Raw genomic sequence first — 21,387 nt, 5'->3', positions numbered from 1 at the left:
TCTGTCTGTCTGTCTGCCTGTCTGTCTGTCTGTCTGTCTGTCTCCATGTGAAGCATCAAGCTCAGTTACTGCCACCGGAGCAGGTAAACCACTCTCAGTACTCTCTGCTGCTACTGCAACTACTGCAACACTGCTGCAATACTACTGCAATACTACTGTAGTACTATTGTAGTACTACTGCAATACTACTGCAATACTAATGTTGTACTACTATAGTACTACTGCAATACTGCTGCAGTGCCACTGCAGTACTATAGTAGTGTTGCAGTAGAACTCTCTACCTGCTGTGGCTTTCCTGCATTTAGGGCAAATATTCTGACTTTGGGGCAAACATAGCTACCTGTCTGTCTTTCTGTCCATTTTTCTGTCTGTCTGTCTGCCTGCCTGTCTCTCTCTCTCTGTCTGCCTGTCTCTCCCTCTGTCTGCCTGTCTGTCTGTCTGTATTTGCTGCTTTAAACAGTAAAACAGTGAAAGTGATTATGAAATGAGGAGAATCATTAAAGGGATGGTAAACCCAGTTACAGATGGAGGTTTATGTTACTGTTGACTTCCATCTTCATCCTCCATGAAGACGGGACAGTCCCTGAAAGTCAGCAGCTGTTAGGAAAAAGGGTTTTACAGCGTCCCAGCAGGAAGGAATGAAAAGCAGCGCGGAGCGAGCAGAGCAGCTCAGGAGGAAACCGGGACGTCTTGTCAGCCGTTAGCCCAACCAGCACCAGGTGGCGCTGTTGAGAAGAGTTTGGTTTATTAAAGATGCTGCCCAAATATTACAGAAACACGAAATAATCCAACCATAATCCCATCAGAAGTGTCACGATTCTTCAGAGTGTTTTGTTTGTGTGTCTGTGTTTGAATGTTAATATTATCGCCAGCTTGCTACCTGGGAGTGGTCAGTGTTGTTGTTGTTGTTGTTGTTGTTGTTGTTGTTTGTTGCTGAGTTCTGATTGGTTCACTCCACTTGAACGTGTGGAAGGAGCTTTTTCACGTCCAGTCAAGCCGCTGGTCAGTTTCAGGATGATTCTACAGGGAAAACATTTCAGTGCAAAACTGCACATGATAGTTTACCATCCCTTTAACAAATCAGCCTGCTCATGTTGTGACAAACAACAATAAAGAATAATCGATCACAGCTTCAGAAAAATACACGTTCCTCTTCACATGTCCTGTATGACGGCATATTAGGGCCACTGCAGGGAGAAAAAAATTATGAAGCTGAATTTCTGAATTTTTAAGATTTCATAAATGTGCGACTTCATAATCTCATAATTTTCAAGTTTTTCTCTCATAAATTCGTGAGTTCTCTCTTGTAAATTTACCACTTTAATCTCAGAGATTATCCTATTCCCCCACAGTGGCCCTGATACTCTGGATACTGCTGGATATTTCTGTTAAGTTTCTATGGTTGATGCTGTTCGCTGTAATTCATTTCGAAAATCACCACAATGTATGAAATGATGATCTGATTTTTTTTTTGAGTGAAACTGCAGATATGGAGCGTTGTTGTCACCCTTTCTGATTGTTCTCTGTGTGTGTGTGTGTGTGTGTGTGTGTGTGTGTGTGTGTGTCAGGTGGTGCAGACCAGCAGGACAGCTCCCTCCTACGCTCTGAGGCCTCCTCCTCCTCCCATGTAAGAGAAACACAGCAGTTTAATAGAGGAGTAAAAGTGGGCGGGGCTACTCAGTGTGTGTGGGTGGGGCTACTTAGTGTGTGTCAGGTGACGTGAAACGCACTGATAAATAACAACTGTGTGGAAATAATTCAGCTTCACTAAAAAAAAACCTGCGTTCCTGCCCCCATACTACCATACTACTTAGTATGCAAGAAAAAGAATGAGTATGTCAGATGCAGTATGCCAAGAGTACCAGGATGTTCTACTACATCCAGTCAGATTTCACAGTCTGCATGTCAGCATGCTGCTCTGACCATTCTGACCCACAATCCTTTGCACAGCGGATGTTACGTCACACTGACTGAGCTGCGTGTACAAGCCACGCCTCCCTGTACAGGCCACGCCCACATATACCTAATAATAATAATAACTATGGAAATATCACTGACAGGAGAATGCAGGTTATCACACTGTGAGGGATAAAACTGCATGTAAGCATCATCACGTCACTTTATTACAAACAACACACATGATGACACCACAGCAACACAGCTCTCCGGCACCTCTGACAGTGTGCACGTGCACGTGCACGTCTCTGGCAGCTCGGCGAGAGGCGATTGGCTGCATCTCTGCAGTTTGAAACAGCACCGGCATTTTGACAATAACATTCAAATGTGGCGCGGCGGAAGTGAACACTCGAGATACTTTGGCCAGAGCAGGTCTGTGCCATATTAGACATTCTCTGTATACACAAATATCAACTTTGATAGAAAAGTCCTCCTTAAGAGTGGGGTTTCCCGTTTCTCTTGGTCTTCAGGTGCCATCAGGTGGGATCCCTCGTCGTAAACAGCCGCAGTCCCTCACTGACCAATCAGCATTCATTAGCAAATGCTAGCGTGTTATGGCCAACAACAGCCCAAAATGTAGGAAACTGAAAGGATAGAAGTTCTCGCTAATTTCACTTTTAACCTATAATTTAGGTTAAAATAGGTTAAATAACAATTTAACCTAGAATTTCCCTGGTTGGGATCAATAAAGTATATCTATCTATCTATCTATCTATCTGTCTATCTATCTATCTATCTATCTATAATCCATATTGAACTTTCAGAAACTACAACAGTATTTGCCATTTTTCAACCATAAACAGGAGTAAGAGACAAATTTAGCCGTTTAGCTCCATAGAGCCCCATTCATTCTGCACTCGCCCGCCATCACCCCCAGTGGAATTACGGTGGAACTGCAACCAAGTTTGATACAACGGGGGTTAATGGAGAGTGGCAAGGCTCGACGTAGACGGGTTTGGTATCATGTAATGTGGAATCTGTTGCTCTGTCACCATAGTAACAGCTGCTGAGGCTCATGGGTACTGTAGTGTTTACTGATTGTTCAGACGCTCTGTAGTGTATTTATTACCCAGGAGCCCACAGCGCTCACAGTGGAGCGTGCTGGTACTGCAGTCAGAGTAGAAAGCTGCTGTCGTCGTCACTGTGAGCCAAAGCTGCTGACTGGTAGCTGATAACGATAATGCATCACTTTGATTTGTTATTGTGGGATTAAAGGAGTTGCCATGGCGATTTGCACTCCTACACCTGTTTGTATGTGGAGCCACTTCACCTGCAGGCCACATCAACTGCTCTGGAATATACTTCTGCTCTTTTAAGACAGAAAACCTCTGCATCAGCACCAGAACATTCTCAAATTTTACCATCGACACCAAGCAGCAAACTGCAGAGCTGAACCCTCCGGCTTGCCGTAGCGCTCTGTTTGATCTGTGATGGCTGTGAGGTAGTGGAGTCAGGAAGTCAGCACCGAGAGCACTGTCTTTGTTTTTATTCACCATCTTTGGTAACATTCTGTCTCTCTCTGTCTCTCTCTCTCTCTCCCTCTCTGTCTGTCTCTCTCTCTCTCAGGAAACCGTCTGCTGCATCACAGCCTCTCGTGCCTCAAAGACCCGCCCCTCCCCCGCCCGTCTAACCAATCAGGCAGCGAGGATCTGACACTCAGGTGTGCCGCTCAAAACACCTGCCCCCCCACCCCACCCACCCCCCTTTCCTCCTCCTCATCTTTGGTCCCCGCCCACCAAGAGCTGGTTGCCTAGCGACGGCCACGGACAAGCCAACCTGAAGCCAGAATGGCGGCCGGCCTCAGCTGAACACTGGCTCCTCCCAGCCAATCAGGGCCTGCTCCTGAGCCGAGCCGCCACCATCGCCGCCGCCGCCGCCGCTCTGGGAGCTTCCAGGAAACTTTTATTAGGACTGAAGTGACTCTCTCTCTCTCTCTTCATATTAAAGAACCACTGCTGCCGTCTGATCTGCACCTCCCCTCTGCTCCGCACTGTCACAGGAATGTAACGCACCCCGCAGGCTCCACACAAACTAACAGCTTCGGGTGCGTTTGATTTTTTTTCACTGTCCAGAATTGTAACAACGCCGTATGCAACGCAGTCCAAGTCAAGGCACCTCACACCGTCCTCTCTGTCTCGGGTCGCAGGCTTTTACTTTGAAACTCTCAGCGCTCACAGCTGACGTTCACACATCTCTTCTTCTCTGGCTCTCCACGCTTCGCTCTCTGCTGCCACGCCAGACGCAGGCTTTGCCGAGGAAACCCTGGACGGCGTTTCAGGCTCTTCCTCCTCAGACTCAGCAGACCGGCCGCCGCGTGTCGGCTCCGTCTGCAACCACAGGAAGTGGGAGCCGCGGCCGCTGGGACAGAGCCCACGCCACGCGCCCGCGCCACGCGCCAACGCCACGCGCCCACGCCACGCGCCCACGCCACCTACTAATGGTGTGAAACTGTAGAACCTGGAGCAGGAAGTGTGTCATGGCGTTGGGTGTTAGCGCGGCGAGGCCGTAGTCGGTCACTGGGTGGAACCGGCCTTTGGCTCACAGGTATTTCCGGGTGGTTCCCGTTGCCGCTACCCCGAGGCTCAGGTTAATATCAGCTAATCAGATGCCTCATTATCTCTGTTATTGTTCATAAAGTTATTTAATTTTCTGGCAAAGCCACCAACCACCTGCCAGGTGAGACTCCACAGTTTGTTGGGGTTTTTTGTCTGTTTGTTTAATGTTTTAGTTTTTTAATTTGAGTCAAAATCCAGAGCCGTGCATCAGTTCTCCCCGTGTCCAGCTGTCGCCATGGCAACAGGAGCCACCCAGAGATAATGCGCCATGAACCGAAAGGCCCCACGCCGGTCCTGCCCATTCAGTTTCTATTGGCTACCATAACAGCGGGCTAGGCTAACACCCAGGAAGAGAGCCGGAAAATCCCCTGAGACCTGAAGGCATCACGGAGCCCGGCGTGAGCCAAACTAAAACGCTCCCGTTCAAAACGTCCCGTTGAAATCAGCGGAGGCTCAGACCGTCACAGAGCAGGACGACCTGACTGGCTGACAGGCAACGCTTTCCCTCCCCCCCACACACACACACACACACACACACACACACACACTGCTGTCGCCATGGCAACCTACAGCCTCCTCACCTTTTTTATTGTAAAGGGTTTTATATAGGGATTCTATATATATGTTTTTGTTTGTTTGTTTGTTTTGATTTGTTGATGCAGTGTTGCTCTGTGGTGTGAACTCTTTGAAATCAGTTTGATTTGATGATTTAGTTGATTTTCATGATTTTCATGATTCCAGCTGAATGATGGGATGTTTGTGTGCAGCAGCAGGGGCCTGCAGGTTTATCTGCCGCTCAGCTTTTTCTATTCACCCAGTAATCGCTGAAGGTCCGAGGCGTGAAGAAGCTGAGGTCTGATCTTCATGTCTTCACGTCCTCCCCCTCTGACCAGCAGCCAAATGAACCCAGTCCCAGTCTGAGTTTGATACAGATCTGACCGGAGGAGCGTCTCGTGACAGCAGCTGGTGGTTTCACTGGATAAAGGACTAAAATCATCCAATTATCAATATTATAATCAATCGTCTGCCCGTTGTTTATTCTTTCTTCCCTGTTTGGATCGCCGTCGGCTCCCAGGAAGTGTTTGCTGACGTTCCTCTGGCCGCCGCCGCGCAGAAACAAGCCATGATCCAACCTGCACTGAACCGCCACACGGGACAGACACGCCACACGCACACATCAGTGACAAAAAACACTAACCTGCACCGTGACCCGCGTGACCAGTTACCATGACAACCACCAGGCAGCGAGACTGTGGAGCCAACATGGCCGCCAGCCCCAAAGCCCTCCACCAGGAGAGAGCGGCGAGCTCAGCGACTGCACGGCTGAGGCGGCTCCTCTCAGAGGGTCCAGGCCCGTCGGTGCGGCTTCACCCCCGCCCCGCCCTGTGTGGCGTTCATGTGCAAATCCCTGTGTTTCCTGAGGTCTCCAGCAGCGTGTGAAGGCAGCGTGTCTGTGTGTGTATACAGGTGATAATAACTTCACTGTACCTGTGTGGATTACTTTCCTCTAAAGGGCTAAAACAGCTGCAGTGACATCACGCCGTACGCGTCACTTCCTGTGTGCGCCACCAGCGGAGGAGCTGCCGGTCTCTGAGCTGCGACGCCAAAAACCACCCGTTTTCTTTAAAGGGGCAAAAGGTTCTGACACTTGAGTGGGACAGGAATGTATGACGGGGTGGGGGGTGGGGCAATATTTTGAGGGAAAAAAACTCTAAATTTACTCCATAAATGTAGCTGGAAATTTTTTTTCTGCAAGTTTTAAAATCCAGATTCAGTCCCAGGCTGTGACCGGGACGACGGCCATGATGATGATGATGATGATGATGATGATGATGATGACACAGAACATGTGCATGAGCAGACGTCCAGGTTTGGGCAGAGATTTGTATTCAGTGTCTATGCAGCAGACACCCGTCGCCCGTGGCAACCGATCCGCCAACCAATCAGCACGCTTCACTCCTTCTAAATCCAAACTCACCACTGAACACCGGCGTCTCTCTGAAACAGCAACACGACACCAAACAGCCGCCGGCTCAGCTGCTCAGGGCGACGAGGTCAAGGGTCAAAGGGTTAGGGGTCAGGGGACGAGAACGACGCCCAGAAGCAGATTCCACACTTCAGCTTGTCACTGCTGCTCTCCCTGCGTAATCTCCAACACCACGTCGCCCCCTGCAGGTCGGAGCACACAGACACGTTCTCATCGTTATACTTTACTTTTTCCAGCAAGTTAACTTCTAAAAAACATATAACATGGAGGGAAGTTAGATTAGATTAGCAGCCTATCAGGTGACCCACGACGTGACATCTGATCAGGTCACGACTCTTTTTTTCTGAACTTCTGATATGTTTTCTACCGTCAGATAAATTGTTGTGGTAAGAGAAAAAAAATGAAAGTAGCTCACTAATCCAGTCATTAATACGACAACAAGTTAAGTTAATGGAGTCGAGACGGACTGGAGAAAACGTCCAATGTCCGTCACTTTTGTCCACAGGGGGGCGCTGCTGAGTCGCTTTGCCAAAACTTCTTCTCTCCATCAGGAATGAAACGCCGTCTGGCATGCCAAATATGGAACTGAACAGAAGATTTAAAAAAACTTTATTTATAAGGCACTTTTCCAAAAAGAGGTCACAAAGTGTTTCACAGAAAAGTGAAAAAAAATTATTATTATTATTATTATTATTTTTTGATCTGTATTTTCTTGAACAGATCCAACAAACAGATCACCAAATGTAAGAGACAGAAACTTCTCACTAAACAAAACCGTGGACATGGAGAAAACACACACCATGTGCTGGAGACCGAGCAGACGGAAGGAACCTTCCTTAAATCACTATGAAAAAATAAAAATAAAAATATTGATATTGAGTTGTGAGCGAGGTGAAGAGGAAAGTGGCTTCATCTGCAGACGTTCAGCTTAAAACAAACCACCGCTGCAAAAAAAAAAAAAAAAAAAAAAAAAGATTTCCCCTGTGTGACGGTGCCATAAAGACAGACATCCACTTCATATGTTGCTTAAAAAAAAAAAAAAAAAAAAAAAGACAAAAAAAGTTAATTTTACAATATTCTATCAGAGTAGTGTGTACAGCGGGTCAGGATGTGTGTAACTGAAGCTGTACGACACACACACACACACACACAGTACTGTATTGGTGTAGGACTGTTGATGATGATGGTGATGATGATGATGGTGATGATGGTGTTGTACTGATTGTCTCTGGTGATCTGATTGCACTGTTTCTCTGCAGGGTCACTTTGTGGATCCGGTTCATGTAAAGGATCTTGTTCTTTTTCAGCTGGTTGCTTGTTTGATCGATGAATTAAAGCTCATTGTTCCGCTTCTACTGACACGGCTGCACGCCTCGTCAATCTCAGGCCCAGATAATCCCACTGGTCCACTTAAACCTCAGTGGGCGGAGCCAAATAACCCAAGATTTTGCAGATTTAGTGCGGCTGCCTGAAGGAACTCCAAATATCAGTGAACGAAAGGTTTGTATATGACGCCGGTTGTGGAGGAGAACGTCACTTCTGAACTGCTGAGGTTTAGTCCGTCAATCTGTGGAGTCTCAGGGTTTTGGCTCAGAGGAGCACCGGGACGCTGCTGCCGTCAGTAACGTGAAAAGATAGAGGCCAAACACGCTGTAGAGTACGGTGGCCTGTTGGGGCCACTGAGGGGAGAAAAAAATAAAAATTACCTGTGTACAAATCACGAAAAAAAAAAAAAAAAAACGTAGAATTTCTAAGATTAAATTCACAAATTTGTGAGGAAAATAACACTCCTTTTAAAAATTTTGAGATTATAAAGTCACAATTTGCAAAAAGAATATCTGAAATTCTGAAAAGAAATTCTTGGAAAATTGTCTATGGACAGACAGACAGACAGACAGACAGACAGACAGACAGACAGATAGATATTCTTGTCCTCCAAAAGGAAAATATGACATCTCTTGATGCTGATTTTTTTTTTTTTTTTTTTTTGGTGTTAGGGTGCAACCATAGAAACTGAATTCACTTATTGATGATGCACTGAAAAAAAATAGATAACTAATAATAAATAATAATAAATAGGTAGCTGTAACATGGAAATTTAATATTTAATATATATTTTAATATATTTAATATTCGGAGGAAAAAAACCCTCAGAATTTCCAAGATTAAAATCTCAGATATTCTCGCATGTTACAGTGGTAAACTTATGAGAAAAAAAATCACATTTATGACAAAAATAAAAAAAAAAAAAAGTCTGAGCTTATGCAGTCATTTTTTTTTTTTTTTTTTTGTGAAAAACTCAAGAATTCTCATTTCAAAGAGAAAAACAGTGAAACCAGTTTGTCCTCCTCCTGTGGGATCCAGTCTGAAGGAAATCCTGCTGGTCTGAGTCCAGAACCCCAACCTCCTCCTCAGCATCTGGACTCTGAAGAGACGTTGCTGTGACTTGGGCCGATTCAGAAGAAAACAATCTGCTGATTCTGGGCTCAGATCAGCAGGATCTCCTTGTTCCTGTAGGATCTGCTGAGGGGATCAGCTGCAGGCCTGAGACACGGCCAGCAGGGGGCAGCACAGGTGGAGCCCCTGACACAGAGAGGGAGAGAAACTAGTTTGAGTTTTTTTCATGTAAATTTGTGGATTTTTGATCTCAGAATTTCAATTTCTTTTTAATAAATTGGAGAGTTTTTGTCTCGTGGCCCTCCAGCGGCCCTGATGCGCCGTCGCCGCTCTCAGGGATCCGGCCGGCGGACAAAATGGGTGACGACCGGGGAAGCACATGTGATGATGAAGGTGGGGTTCTTTCCTCTATTTCCGGATCGGAACTCCACTCCATATTTGCGCTCTGACGTCTGCGTGACGTCACCTCATTTACATGCAGGCCCGATTCCACGCTCAGCTCCGCGCGCCCGTCCGAGCTGTCATCACTTCACCGGGAGCAGCGAAGGGCATCCGGGAGGAGAGCCGCTCACACCGCCCGCTCACCGCCAGCCGCCGTGCAGGTTCCCCACCGTCTGCGAGTCGAGCAGGTGAGTGTTTGAGCGGAGCCCGGACACCGACACGGAGCCGCTTCCCCCCAGAAACACACCCGAAACCCGGGATCAGGAACCCGGGGCTAACGTTAGCTAGCCGCGTGCTGGCTCTCCTAACCACCTTGCTAGCTCTTAGCCAGTTTGACAAGTTTAAACCAGTTTATCTCTGTGGAAACATTAGTGCGTCGTTTGACAAGCAGGTTTGTTTTTTATTGTTCACCGGCATGATAAATATATGTTAAGTAGAGATATGTTAGCTTTGTGACACCCATTTTAACCCCCGTTAGCCGCTAGCTTTAGCACGCTAGCCAGGCGCGCTAAGAGCAGTTAATAGAAAGTCAAAAGTAGAAGCAGCATTCGAGCGGGGCCAGCCAGCAGATCACACCCGGCTGCAGGGTTAGCTCCCCCGGCTAACGGCGCACACCGCAGCCTGCCAGCCTTCACATTCACTCACTAAGGCCGCTTTCCACGGCTGGCTTTTATACATTGTTTTGATAAGTCGGGGATAATTTTCGGGAACCCATGTCTCCAGAAAGGACAAAGAGATTGACAGGTGGCTAGACCAATGCAAGAGCACTGGAGTCGTATTTCCGGGCGGGATTTCTTTAAGCGAGCCAATCGGGTGCCAGGGAAGGCGGCGGTGGGCGGGGCCTGGCAGCGGGTTGAGGGCAGGAGAGTGGAGGCTGCCGGGATTGGGGGATCCAGCAAGGTCACAGCAGCGCGGAGCAGCCTGAGGAGCAGGTGCTGCCGGAGCAAAGGTTTCTCATGCCGGTCAGCCGCTCGGGATGCAGGTTAATGATTCTTACATGCGAGACCCCCCCCACCCCTCCCTTAAAGCTTTCATCCCACCTGAGTACATCTGCAGTGTTACACAGCAGCTCTGCTTCCGCGTATGGGTCAGGACAGCATGGTGTACTGCTGAAGCTTCATCCACAGTTTCTGCAGTTTGCTGCATTGGTCTGTGCAGTTAGGCCCCCCCCCAACTCTCACACACACATTTATGTAGGTAGCTGAGCACACACACATATCGAGTTGCCATAGTCTGCTATAGGAAAGACTGCAGCAGACAGTCCTGACGCTGTTTACATGCCTCTATAAGGAACAGTCGGGGATGGGAAGATAGGCTGTAGTATCTTCCCCTGATTTGATACTGTCACGAAACTTGGGTGCTGATTCGATATGCATTGTGATACAGTATCACAATTTATTAAGATTTTTATTTTCCTCCAGTTTGTGCCTGTAAAGTTTCATCAGGCTGCGATTATCCTAGAGGTCACTACAGGTCATTTTATACAGTGACGTCACATCAAATGTGGCTCATTGAATCCACAAGAGTCTCAGCTTTCCAGTCAAAGCAACTGATGCAGCTCCGAGACTGTTTAGGCCCCAGTCTGCACACACACACCATTTTACAACAGGCCTCAAGAACACATGTGGACTGCAGGCTTTGGGGCCCAAACTGCATGGGATTAGCAGAAGGTGGGCGTGTCTGCAAAGGGGAGAGAACCCATTTTCATTCACACAGCTGGAGGTCAGAGGTCAAAGGACCCTGCTGGAAACAGCCAGGCCAGTTTTTCCCTCAACAACATTTAGCCGAACTTTGCAGTGATGTTTAATCCCCAGATAATGCGTTCCTTATGTCGTTTAACTTTCATATGACACCAGAATCATGATGTCTGGGACGACCTCCCTCTGACATCAGGCCTGTTTTTGTTCCACCACACCTGCAGAACTTCGACTCAGGTGGGCAGAAGATGTTTGATTGCTATTTGTAGTGACATGAGATTGAGAAAAGCAAAAGATCTATCGCGTTTGTGAAGCTTATAACCAGCAGAAGTTTGGTGTTTTTATTTGATAAATGACTAAAACGACTAAATCAGTTATCAAAATTAAAACTGATTAATTGACTAAACGTTTCAGCTCTCGTCGTGTATCTCTGTGACCTTGGTGCTCTGGAATTACAAATGTTAGCTGTTTGTTTTACATCACGACTAAAATGATTAATCAGTTATCAAAATTATCAGTTAATTTTCTGTGGATGAGCTAATCTTCACTCATCATTTCAGCAGTAGTGTGTTGTAGAATCTGATCATGTGACCTGCACAGCTGATGTGATGCAGCCCGTCAGTGTTGACATGTCAACATGACTCCTGTCTCAGGCTGTCATTCTTTCTGCGTACCTTCTCGTCTTTTGACCGCAGGCCGTTCATACCTGCCAGCCACACACTCTGATTACATCTAGTTGGTCTGCAGCTGCAAAGTGCAAAATCATAATGTGCCCCATCATAATGTTTCAGTCGTTTAGCCAGCTAATACAGCTATCTGGCTAGCACTAATGAGATGGTATTAATTTAAAGACAGATAAATATAGGGCTACACGATACTGACAAAATATCATATTGCAACATTTTCCAGGCATATTACGATTTCTGTCTATTTTGATATTTATAAACCTACCGGAAACTGCTTTATCTTTTTTTTTATTTTATTTTTTTCTCTCTGCTCTTACTCTAAAATAATGACAATAAGAAGAAACAGAAATCAAAATCACAAATGAATTTAATGCAGGCCAACTGCTGATTTGCCTGTCATCCTCATTACGATGAGTCAGCAGTGATCACCTGTGCAGCTCAGGGCACAAGGACAGGTGCGTTTGGTTTAGACCCCTGCTGCTCTCCCAGCAGCCTCCACCCGGCAGGTGCTCTGACCAGGAAGTGAAGCAGCCAATTAAATGTGGCGATGGTCACTGTTTCCTTTCCTCTGACAGTGTCTCTCTCTCTCTGTGTGACCGTGTGTGTGTGTCTCTCTCTCTCTCTCTCTCTCTCTCTCTCTCTCTCTCTCTCCTCCTCTCTCTCTCTCTCTCTGTGTGACCGTGTCTCTCTCTCTCTCTCTCTCTCTCTCTCTCTCTCTCTCTCTCTCTCTCTCTCTCTCTCTCTCTCTCTCTCTGTGTGACCGTGTCTCTCTCTCTCTCTCTCTCTCTCTCTCTCTTTCAGTCTGACTGTGTGTCTCTCTCTCTCCCTCTCTCTCGCGCTCAGTCTGACAGTGTCTGTCTCTCTGTGACTGTTTCTCTCTCTCTCTCTGTCTGACTGTGTCTCTCTCTCTCAGTCTGACGGTGTGTCTCTCTCTCTCTCTCAGTCTGACGGTGTGTCTCTCTCTCTCCCTCTCTCTCAGTGGACAGACGGCTCTGGACAGTGGACCGGTCCTGTCAGTGTTTCCTGTTGTGCGGTGGAACCGGAGGACTTTGTTTCCTGTCGTTGAGGATTTCAGACTCACCACCACAGAGTGTGTGTGTGTGTGTGAGACACTTTAAGGACTGCTGATGCATCGTTTAAGGACTTGTGCAGCGCGGCTGCGGCCGCTCACCGCCTCTCAGGCGGCTCAGACTGTTGGCCAGCAGCGGCCACTCACAGTCGCCGGTGTCGGCGGCACAAGGACGTTTCAGCCAATCAGGTGCTACACAGCACCGGTGGCCTCAGAACCATTTCTGAATGGGACGAGCTCCAACTACGTGGAGGAGATGTACTTCGCCTGGCTGGAGAACCCCAAGAGTGTGCACAAGGTGAGGAGAGCCAGACCCCTGCTGGTCTGGAGGGGAACTGCAGCCTCCGCACAGTCGGAATCTGTTTTTTACCTGAAAGAAGTCAAAGGATTTTGTCTGGTTGGTCATATTAATCAGAAACAGCACGAATGAAAACAAAACAAATATAAAAACAATTAATATAAAATTCTAAAGTTTGGACAACAGTTTAGAGTTATCATTTTATAGTGAGGCTGTGTATTGAGCAGTATAAATATGGTCCAAAGATCAGAAGCTGCGTCAGTGCGAAGAATAAATGGTCTAGACTTCTGTCTCCTAAGCGGACGAGGTCGGCTCTCTTCTGCCAAGCAACATGTCTGCAATCAAAGCTTTTTTTTCCCCCCGGCATTTGATATATGGATAGACATTTAAGACTTAGGGTAGACATCAGAAAACAAAATAAAAGCCTGAGTACCAAAGCATTTTGTAATGAGAGGCAGGCAGAGTGCAGAATTATTTGTCTACTGCAACTGAATTAATGCAACGACAGACAAACTTTAGTTGCAGAAAAAAAGATGAAATACGACAGGAAATGGCCTCCATTTATACAGTAAATGAACTGTTGATTAATGGATTGACATGAACAAAAATTAATCATATTCTTGAGGCTGAGTAATTAACCATCAAGCAGCAGTGGTTGTAAAAGCAGTACCAGTAGTTGTAGTAGTAGTTGTAATAGCAGTAGTAGTAGTTGTAGTAGTAGGCACAGTAGTAGTAGTAGTAGTTGCACTTGCAACAGTAGTAGTGGTGTGTTTGCTGGTCAGTGGTCTGTGAGTGTGTTTCAGGTTGAGGAAGTAAAAAGTTTTCTGCCCAGTCAGCACTTTGTGCAATAACACATGACATACAACAGGGTGAGGTGGCGCCACCTGGAGGGCAGAGTGTAACGTGAGCCTTTTCAGGATGAGACACACTGCTGCTGTGTGAACGTCAGCACGGTGATGTGGATAAACATATTTTACTGGGACAGAAGCGACTCACCTGACACACAACCTCTGTCCCACAAAACTTTACAAAGCAGCCGAGCAGATGAGCTGCCGGAGGCCGAGGCCCCGTCTGAGGAGTGAATGACAGGCAGCAGAAGGGTCTGCTGTGTGAGGGTGTGTGGAGAGGACATGATTTGTTGACATTTGAAGTGTTTCTGCCCTCTGGACTCTGCTATGAAAAAGCTGTTTGGGGTTTTGTTCAGTGTTAAATTGTTTAGATGTGACACTTTAACACCAGCAAACAGATTGGAGTGGTGAGATTGACACATCATGTTAAAATCATCATCCACACATTTTTTGTATCATAACAGTGTGTGGTTAATTAAACTGTCTCATACTGCAGAGGACCCCACTTTGAAACCCCCTGCCTTGAGGGGTATTTTAAAGTTGCTCAGACGTGTTTCCTACAGCCTGACGTCATCGTGAGGTCAGCCTCCGGCTGCAGGGGACAGCTGAGCTTCAGTCTGCACACAACCTGTGGCTTTTAACAGAGGAAATACAACCAGTCCAACAGTTGTACACAGTAAATCATACAGCCCTGAGTCACAGTGTAACGTGATATAGTGTGTGTGTGTGTGTGTGTGTGTGTGTGTGTGTGTGTGTGTGTGTGTGTGTGTGTGAGTGTGTGTGAGAAGTTGCATGTTACATAAGGATCAGGCAGGGTGACCCTGCTGTTATTAGCCTCCTGAGCTAGGTGGAAGCTACACAGCAGGACTGCTTGCACACACACTCACAGAATACACTCTAAAAATATTGATCTCATGAATCACTCAGGGCAGTGTTGTAATATTCTGTTAAAACAATACAACCCAAAATCCAGTAAAATGTCACATGAATCCAAACAGGCTGTAAAAACAGAGTGAGTCCAGGAGCTGCTGTGGACGTGCTGTACGTCTGTGCACATAACACACACACAGGCATGAACATACATAATATAATACACACACACACAGGCATGAACATAGATAATATAATATACACACACATGCATGAACATACATAATATCATATACACACACACAGGCATGTACATACATAATATATACACACACACAGGTATGAACATACATAATATCATATACACACACACAGGCATGTACATACATAATATCATATACACACACACACACAGGCATGAACATACTTAACATAATACACACACACAGGTATGTACATACGTAATATAATACACACACACACACACAGGCATGAACATAGATAATATACACACACAGGCATGTACTAGGGCTGGGCAATATTGTATCAATATTGTGATATGGGAATAAATATCTTGGATATTGTAATATCACAATATGGTAGAAGTGTGGGTGTTTTGGTTTTTTACCCTTTTCCTGGTTCATATTCAGAAAGATTTTATCTCACCCTCCAATCAAAGTTTACTTAGTTTATTTTTATGATATATTTTGGAATTTCTTGTATCATTTTCTTTTTGCTAATGTGTATAATTTGGTTTCAACTCTTTGAAAGTTGAAACCTCAGTAGATTCACTTGAAGATGTTTCATCATCATATCCACATTGCAAATATCTAATTATGTTAAAGTTTTGTTGACAGCACAGTTACTCTTCCCTACAATATCATCACAATATCGACTCTGAGGTTTTTGGTCAGAAATATTGTCCTATTTGATGTTGTTCTTATCGCCCAGCTCTGTCATGTACATGTATAACACACATCGGACACATAGACTTTCCTGCCCCGTGGGCACAGAATCAGCCACGTACCAGCCTTTGACAGAAACAGCCATGTAAACGCTTCATCCAGGTGTGTTTAGCAGTTCAGCGGTCACCATCACCGAGCTTCAGTTTGGAGTGTTGCGCTCCGTTAGAGGAACGTAGCAGGAGGGAAGGGACGTGTGATCGTGTGTGAGCCCAAAGTGATGTGGGAAAAATGGCTGTGGTTGTCATCATTGTAAATGGACTTCAGTTATTGTGAGTAACTGGCAGGAGATCAGGTGATGTGATTACATGTTTCCTTACTCTGAATACTCAAAAAAATCCAACAGGACGGTGAAACAGTTAAACAGTAAAGATAAAGTGAGATATGGCAGCATCTGTCCTGGAATATCCTGGAATTTCAAGGCATTTTCATTGAACAATCTATGGAGGTCAGGTAATTTTCCAAATTGGTTAATGTACAGGAATATTGCAGGATCTGGATGTCATTACAAAACATGAACAGATCAGGAAGTAACAGTTGTAGGGTTAGGGTTAGGGTTAGGTTATGGAAAAGTTATGTAATTTTACATCACTTCTGAAGTTGGAAAAACATGTACAGAGGTGTGAACCGACAAAACTTGATCCTGTTACACTGTTTTTTTTTTTTCCAGGGCTACATTTACATTATGTAAGCCCTTGAGTTGGCCTAAATAAATCTCATTTGGAGGTAAAAACTCATCTTGCAGCTCAGGATTTGTGTTAAGCTCTTGGAGAGTGTTTCCTGTGTTGAGACTCCTGTTCTCATGGCAGCACACACTGTTCTGTCAGGGAGAGAGCAAACATACATTCTGTTCTTGGCATCAGCATGAAACTTAAAGTGGCTCACATTGTTGGGACACATATGGAATAAATTTGTTTATTAAATTTGAGATTTAATTGTTGACTCGCAGAGTTAAGTAAATTAAAGATGTGGATTTTGAATAACTTCTCAAGATCTAGGAACATGCAAAACTAGGGCTGAATAATTAATCAGAATAACATAAAAATTGCAGTATGTCCTTTTGTAATATCCAGTTCGTAGGAGCTGCAGTTTTTTAGTGAAGGTAGAATATGATAAAACAGCATTTTAAGTGCATTATTGTTGTGCTACAGAGACGTTCTGGCCTATGCATTGTATTCTGCTGACGTAAGGCAATGTGTTTTTGGCACAGAGAGTTTTCTCAGTGAAAAAGGAAATTATAATGCAAAAAAGATCATTTCCACTAAAATTGTGAGTCATACCACAGTTGAAATTCATGAGAACAGAAGAACTGCAGTATTTTTTAATTTTTTACTGTTTGGTTCAGCCTTAGTCAAAATCAAACAAGCTCTTGTAAAAATTGTAAAACCATCCAGCCTTTTGTCCCTTTGAGTTGGAGAGATTTTTCCTTCTCTGTCGCTGAGTGATGGAAACTCACTGTTCCTATCTGTCGACTAAATTCAGTCTAACCACCGACTGGTTCATCAGCCTGCAGGAAGCTGACTGATCACATAATGACTCTGGTCTCAAGTTGTAAACTGGGTTTTAGGCTGGGCTGTCTCCCAGGCTGGTCTGACTCATCTACAGGCTGTAGGGCTCTAATGGGTACCAGAACAAAGTGAGGGAGTTTCCCGGCACGGAAAATAGAAAATAGATTGGACACACAATGTATCTCTGACACACTCATTGAAAAAAAAAAAAAAAAAAAGACCTTCATTCCAGACAGACTTTGTTCTTGAAGCAGTTCTGGTTAGATCTGAGTAACGGCCCTGATGGGATACAGATTCAGCAGCTTCCACCTCGCTGCATCTTTCTAACATCCCTCTACTCCCTCTCATTTCCAGCCACTTCCCCGTCATGTCCTTAAGTCTATAAACATCACAGCCTGTTGTTTGATCACAGCCTCTCATTTTGAATATCTTCTGGTGGGAGTTTGGTTTCAGGAGTGTGATCCCGCAGGTTTCCAGGGCAGGGGCGGGGAACAGGAACCCTGGAGGCCAAGAGGCTGCAGGTTTTCACTCCAGCCCAAAACTCCACCAGGTGATTTCAGTGATGAGTTCCTCCTCTCTGTGTAGAGTTTTAGGTTGGAATGAAAACCTGCAGACACGCAGTTTACCTGCTCTTGGCTTCCTCATGCAGACTGGTGTTTTGTTTTGTCTGATTGTCCAGGAAACTTCCTGTCTCTCAGATAGGATTTTTCCCAGTTTGGTATCCCAGAAGCAAATCCTAAGTAACTTTAGGAATCCTGTTTTGCCTCAGGCTAGGAAATCCTAAATACTCAAGGCAACATGGCTTATCCACTTTAATGTCTGTTACCTAGCAACTGACACAACTTTCTTTACCTCACTGTAACCATTGGCAACAGAGACCATCAAGCAGCTCGGTAACTCCAGGTGTCCCGCACCCTTGGTAAAATGCCGTCTTGATTTGTGTGATTCAAGATTCCTTTGTTGTCATTGCACAGAGGTGCAACCAAATGAGAGGCGATCCTCCGGACGCAGCATTCACACATAAAAGCCATTAAACCTAGAGAGAGTTCAAACTAACTAAAATACAAAATAGTTGGGGAAAAAAGAGTTAAAGAAGTAATTAAAGTGCAAAGTGTATAAGTAAATATATAAAATATAGAAAATGTATGTAAAAGTGTTTCTGTAATCTATAAAAACAAGATAGAAACAATATAATAAAAAATGATACAAGTTATGAGCCATGATGGGGAATTGCAGTGGCCCTATTTACAGTAGTGCAGTTAGGATTATATACATACAAGTGATCAAAATATGCTATGGACAGTTAAGAGAAAATACAGTTTTTAGCTGCTGAAACAAAGAAATAAAATATTTCACTTCAGCTTATTGCACATTGGTGACTTGCACCGATCCTATATCCAGTCGTGTTGTATAGAAATGTGAAGGTGCAGTGAGTTTCTCCTCTGTTGGAAACCAGCGAGGAAGGAGACACATGAACTGCTGCTGCTCCTTCTTCCCTTTGAAAATCTCTGTGAAAACAAAGGTGGTTTGTTGGCAGAGCTGCACGTGGCCTGGCAGCGGCCGCTGGGCAACCTGCAGCCGGGGGGCGGAGCCTGGCTCTACTAATGAGTGTGATGTCATCAAACTGTGACACATGGTTCAGTCTGCCAAAGGACTTTTGGAGAATTAGTTCTGCTTGTTGGTTCTGTCAAAGCAATAAAAAAGCAGCCGTACGGATTAAACAAGTTAGCTAACGCAACCTGGTGAAACTGTTAGGAGAGTAACACAAAAGTAAAAACATATCTTAAAAAAACTCTCCTAACTTTAGTTTAAATTATTGGCATGACACATACAAATTGTGTATACTTTCCAGTAATACGCTGCCATGTTTCAAGCCCGCTGAGGGTTTTTAGGCTAATTCTCTCACATTTCCCTGCTCATTTTATTCCGTATCTTTTTATAACATTTTTATATGTTTAAATAAATAAACCACACCAAGATTTTGGCAAGATAGGATGCTTGTGTAATACACATTTTATTTCCTTAAGTAGGGCAACAACATTGAGTGGTAACCATGGTAACTATGGTTGGATTCGATTTAGGAGAGCAGTCATTACAGATGAACAGAGTTCAAACAGGATGTACAAATTAGGAAGTTTTTGTATGATGGACATCGCTTCACTCCCTTGTGCTTAAATTTTCCATTTCAAAATGTAAACAACATAAACTTAATGAGGTTTTTGTTTTCCCTGCTTGATATTTGCTGGATGTGTAGCTCTGGCCTCGGCTGAACTGATAATCCTGATAATCTCACTGACTGCAGATCCGCTAATGAGCCGTCCTGATGCTAACCGTGAAGTCCACTGAGGAGCAGTGTTTGCCTCTTGTATCAGTGCTGTGTCCCGCTGTTGTTGTTTTTAGCTGCAGCCAATAGTCAAAACAAATATAGCTTAAATATTTCTATGTCTGTCCTCTATGATTTATTAATGTATTAGTTTTGGCAGAGTGACGTGGTTTGAAGTCGAGGCTGCTGTGCTTCCTGCTCTCCCTCCGCTCTGACCTGCCCTCACTGGTTTGTCCTGAACACCTCTGAGAGCCAGACAGTGTGTTTGTGTTCACTGTGAAAGCTTCATGTTGTTGCTGTTGTGCGTTTCTGTCGGGGCTCCAGCCGCCTCCTGCTTTCCTTCTGCTCCGCAAACAAAAGTTCAGAGTTTAGTAAAGCCGATCACGGCCCTTGTTCTGTTAGCTAGAACACCACTGGGGTCCGAGTGTCCTGTCTCCGGGGGCAACAGGGTGTCAGGTTGCCATAACTACGTCAGGCATCCTGGTTGCCCTGGTGATGGTCACAAGACCAGGCCAGGCCAGGCCTGGGTCAGAGTCAGGGCAGTAACTGTGGCAAAGCCTTGAACAGCAGCAAAACACATTTAATGAGAGAAGCTGAGGCTCCGTTCAGCTTTACAGATTATATTCATGCTGGACCGTAAATTTATTTCATGACTTCCAAGATGGCCCCCTCAGGACCTGTACACTGTTAATCTGATTGAATTATAAAGACCATTTGTGTCAGCTGTTGGTAGAGGCTCTCCTGCTGCTCAGCTCCTTATCAAGGCTCTCACTGGGCCTGGAATCCCTGGAATATCCTGGAATTTGGAAAAATGTCAAGCAGGGAAACTCAGAGAATCTGATTAGGTTCTTTGCAAAGCCAAGCAAATTTAATTTAAAGTGTCTTAATACCAGCAAAGGTTATGTACATGAAGTTTCGTCAACAGGACATAGGCTACTAACTACATGTGGATTTGTCAAAACAAAACAGAAATGAAGGGAAACAGCAGCTCAACATTTTGGTTGTTGTTGTTAACAAGGGAAGACCATAAAAGCATGAAAAAAGAAAAGTTTGGAGAAGTCACATCAGGGCATTTTATGAATGGATCACCTCAGAGGAAACCAGGAGAACGCATTTTCCATGTTGTCTCACATATCGATCACATCAGATGGATTTCAGACCAGCATGAGCAACACTGAGTGCAGACAGCAACTCAGAACCACATCTGACTGCTCTGGACCAAACAGGCAGATTCAGATGGTTTAAATGAAAGCCCTAAAAACACTTAATAAAGAAAATAAAGCTGTGGTCAGAGCAGTTGGTTCTGTCTGGTTCTGTTCACTACTGAGGGAAACTGAAGCTGGTAGCCTCAGAAATCCTGTTACACAGCAAACAACTGGGCTTCTGCCGCTTTTTGTCTCCTCATTTTAATCTAATTTAGAGCAAAATTACTAAAAATGACTGTATGGGTTGCAAATGGTTTCAAGTTGCAGCCTGACTCAGCCTCTTCAGCAGCTCCTCCTCCCACTTCAGCCTTTCACCCAGTCCTCCTCTTTTTGTTTTCTTTTTTTTTTAATATTGTAGAAAAACGAGCCAAACTCTGTGCACTGATTTTTTTTATTTTTTTATTTATTTTTTTTTTCATGAATTGTTGGGTGTGTTGACTGTGTAGTCCCATATCAGGGAGAAGAGGCTGAAGAGTGAAACATCTGTTGAAAAAAAAACATGTTTTAATCCTGATGGAAAACAAAATAACCCCAATGTGTTTCCCTTCAAAAATCTCACAACAGTTTCGAGTGATTTTGCTCCAG

The 21,387-nt window shown here is 44.9% G+C and overlaps 2 protein-coding genes across 5 annotated transcripts in view; both read left to right on the top strand.

Moving 5' to 3' along the window:
* The window catches only part of LOC115364847 (disintegrin and metalloproteinase domain-containing protein 9-like), a 60,035-nt gene extending 52,181 nt beyond the window's left edge, over nucleotides 1–7,854 (top strand). For both annotated transcript variants that reach the window (XM_030059486.1, XM_030059485.1), the window contains 3 exons: nucleotides 54–83; nucleotides 1,569–1,627; nucleotides 3,523–7,854. In XM_030059486.1, coding sequence (XP_029915346.1) covers nucleotides 54–83; nucleotides 1,569–1,627; nucleotides 3,523–3,586 — 153 coding nt within the window. In that variant the 3' untranslated portion in view covers nucleotides 3,587–7,854. The remainder of the gene's footprint in view (nucleotides 1–53; nucleotides 84–1,568; nucleotides 1,628–3,522) is intronic.
* A 1,510-nt stretch (nucleotides 7,855–9,364) lies between these two features.
* Nucleotides 9,365–21,387, top strand: part of ogdha (oxoglutarate dehydrogenase a) — a 50,365-nt gene continuing 38,342 nt past the window's right edge. For all 3 annotated transcript variants that reach the window (XM_030059474.1, XM_030059473.1, XM_030059475.1), the window contains exons 1-2: nucleotides 9,365–9,524; nucleotides 12,699–13,086. In XM_030059474.1, coding sequence (XP_029915334.1) covers nucleotides 12,847–13,086 — 240 coding nt within the window. In that variant the 5' untranslated portion in view covers nucleotides 9,365–9,524; nucleotides 12,699–12,846. The remainder of the gene's footprint in view (nucleotides 9,525–12,698; nucleotides 13,087–21,387) is intronic.

The sequence above is a fragment of the Myripristis murdjan genome, chromosome 9, assembly GCF_902150065.1.
Source record: "Myripristis murdjan chromosome 9, fMyrMur1.1, whole genome shotgun sequence".
Taxonomy (NCBI): Eukaryota; Metazoa; Chordata; class Actinopteri; order Holocentriformes; family Holocentridae; genus Myripristis; species Myripristis murdjan.
This window is presented reverse-complemented; position numbering and strand designations above follow the sequence as displayed.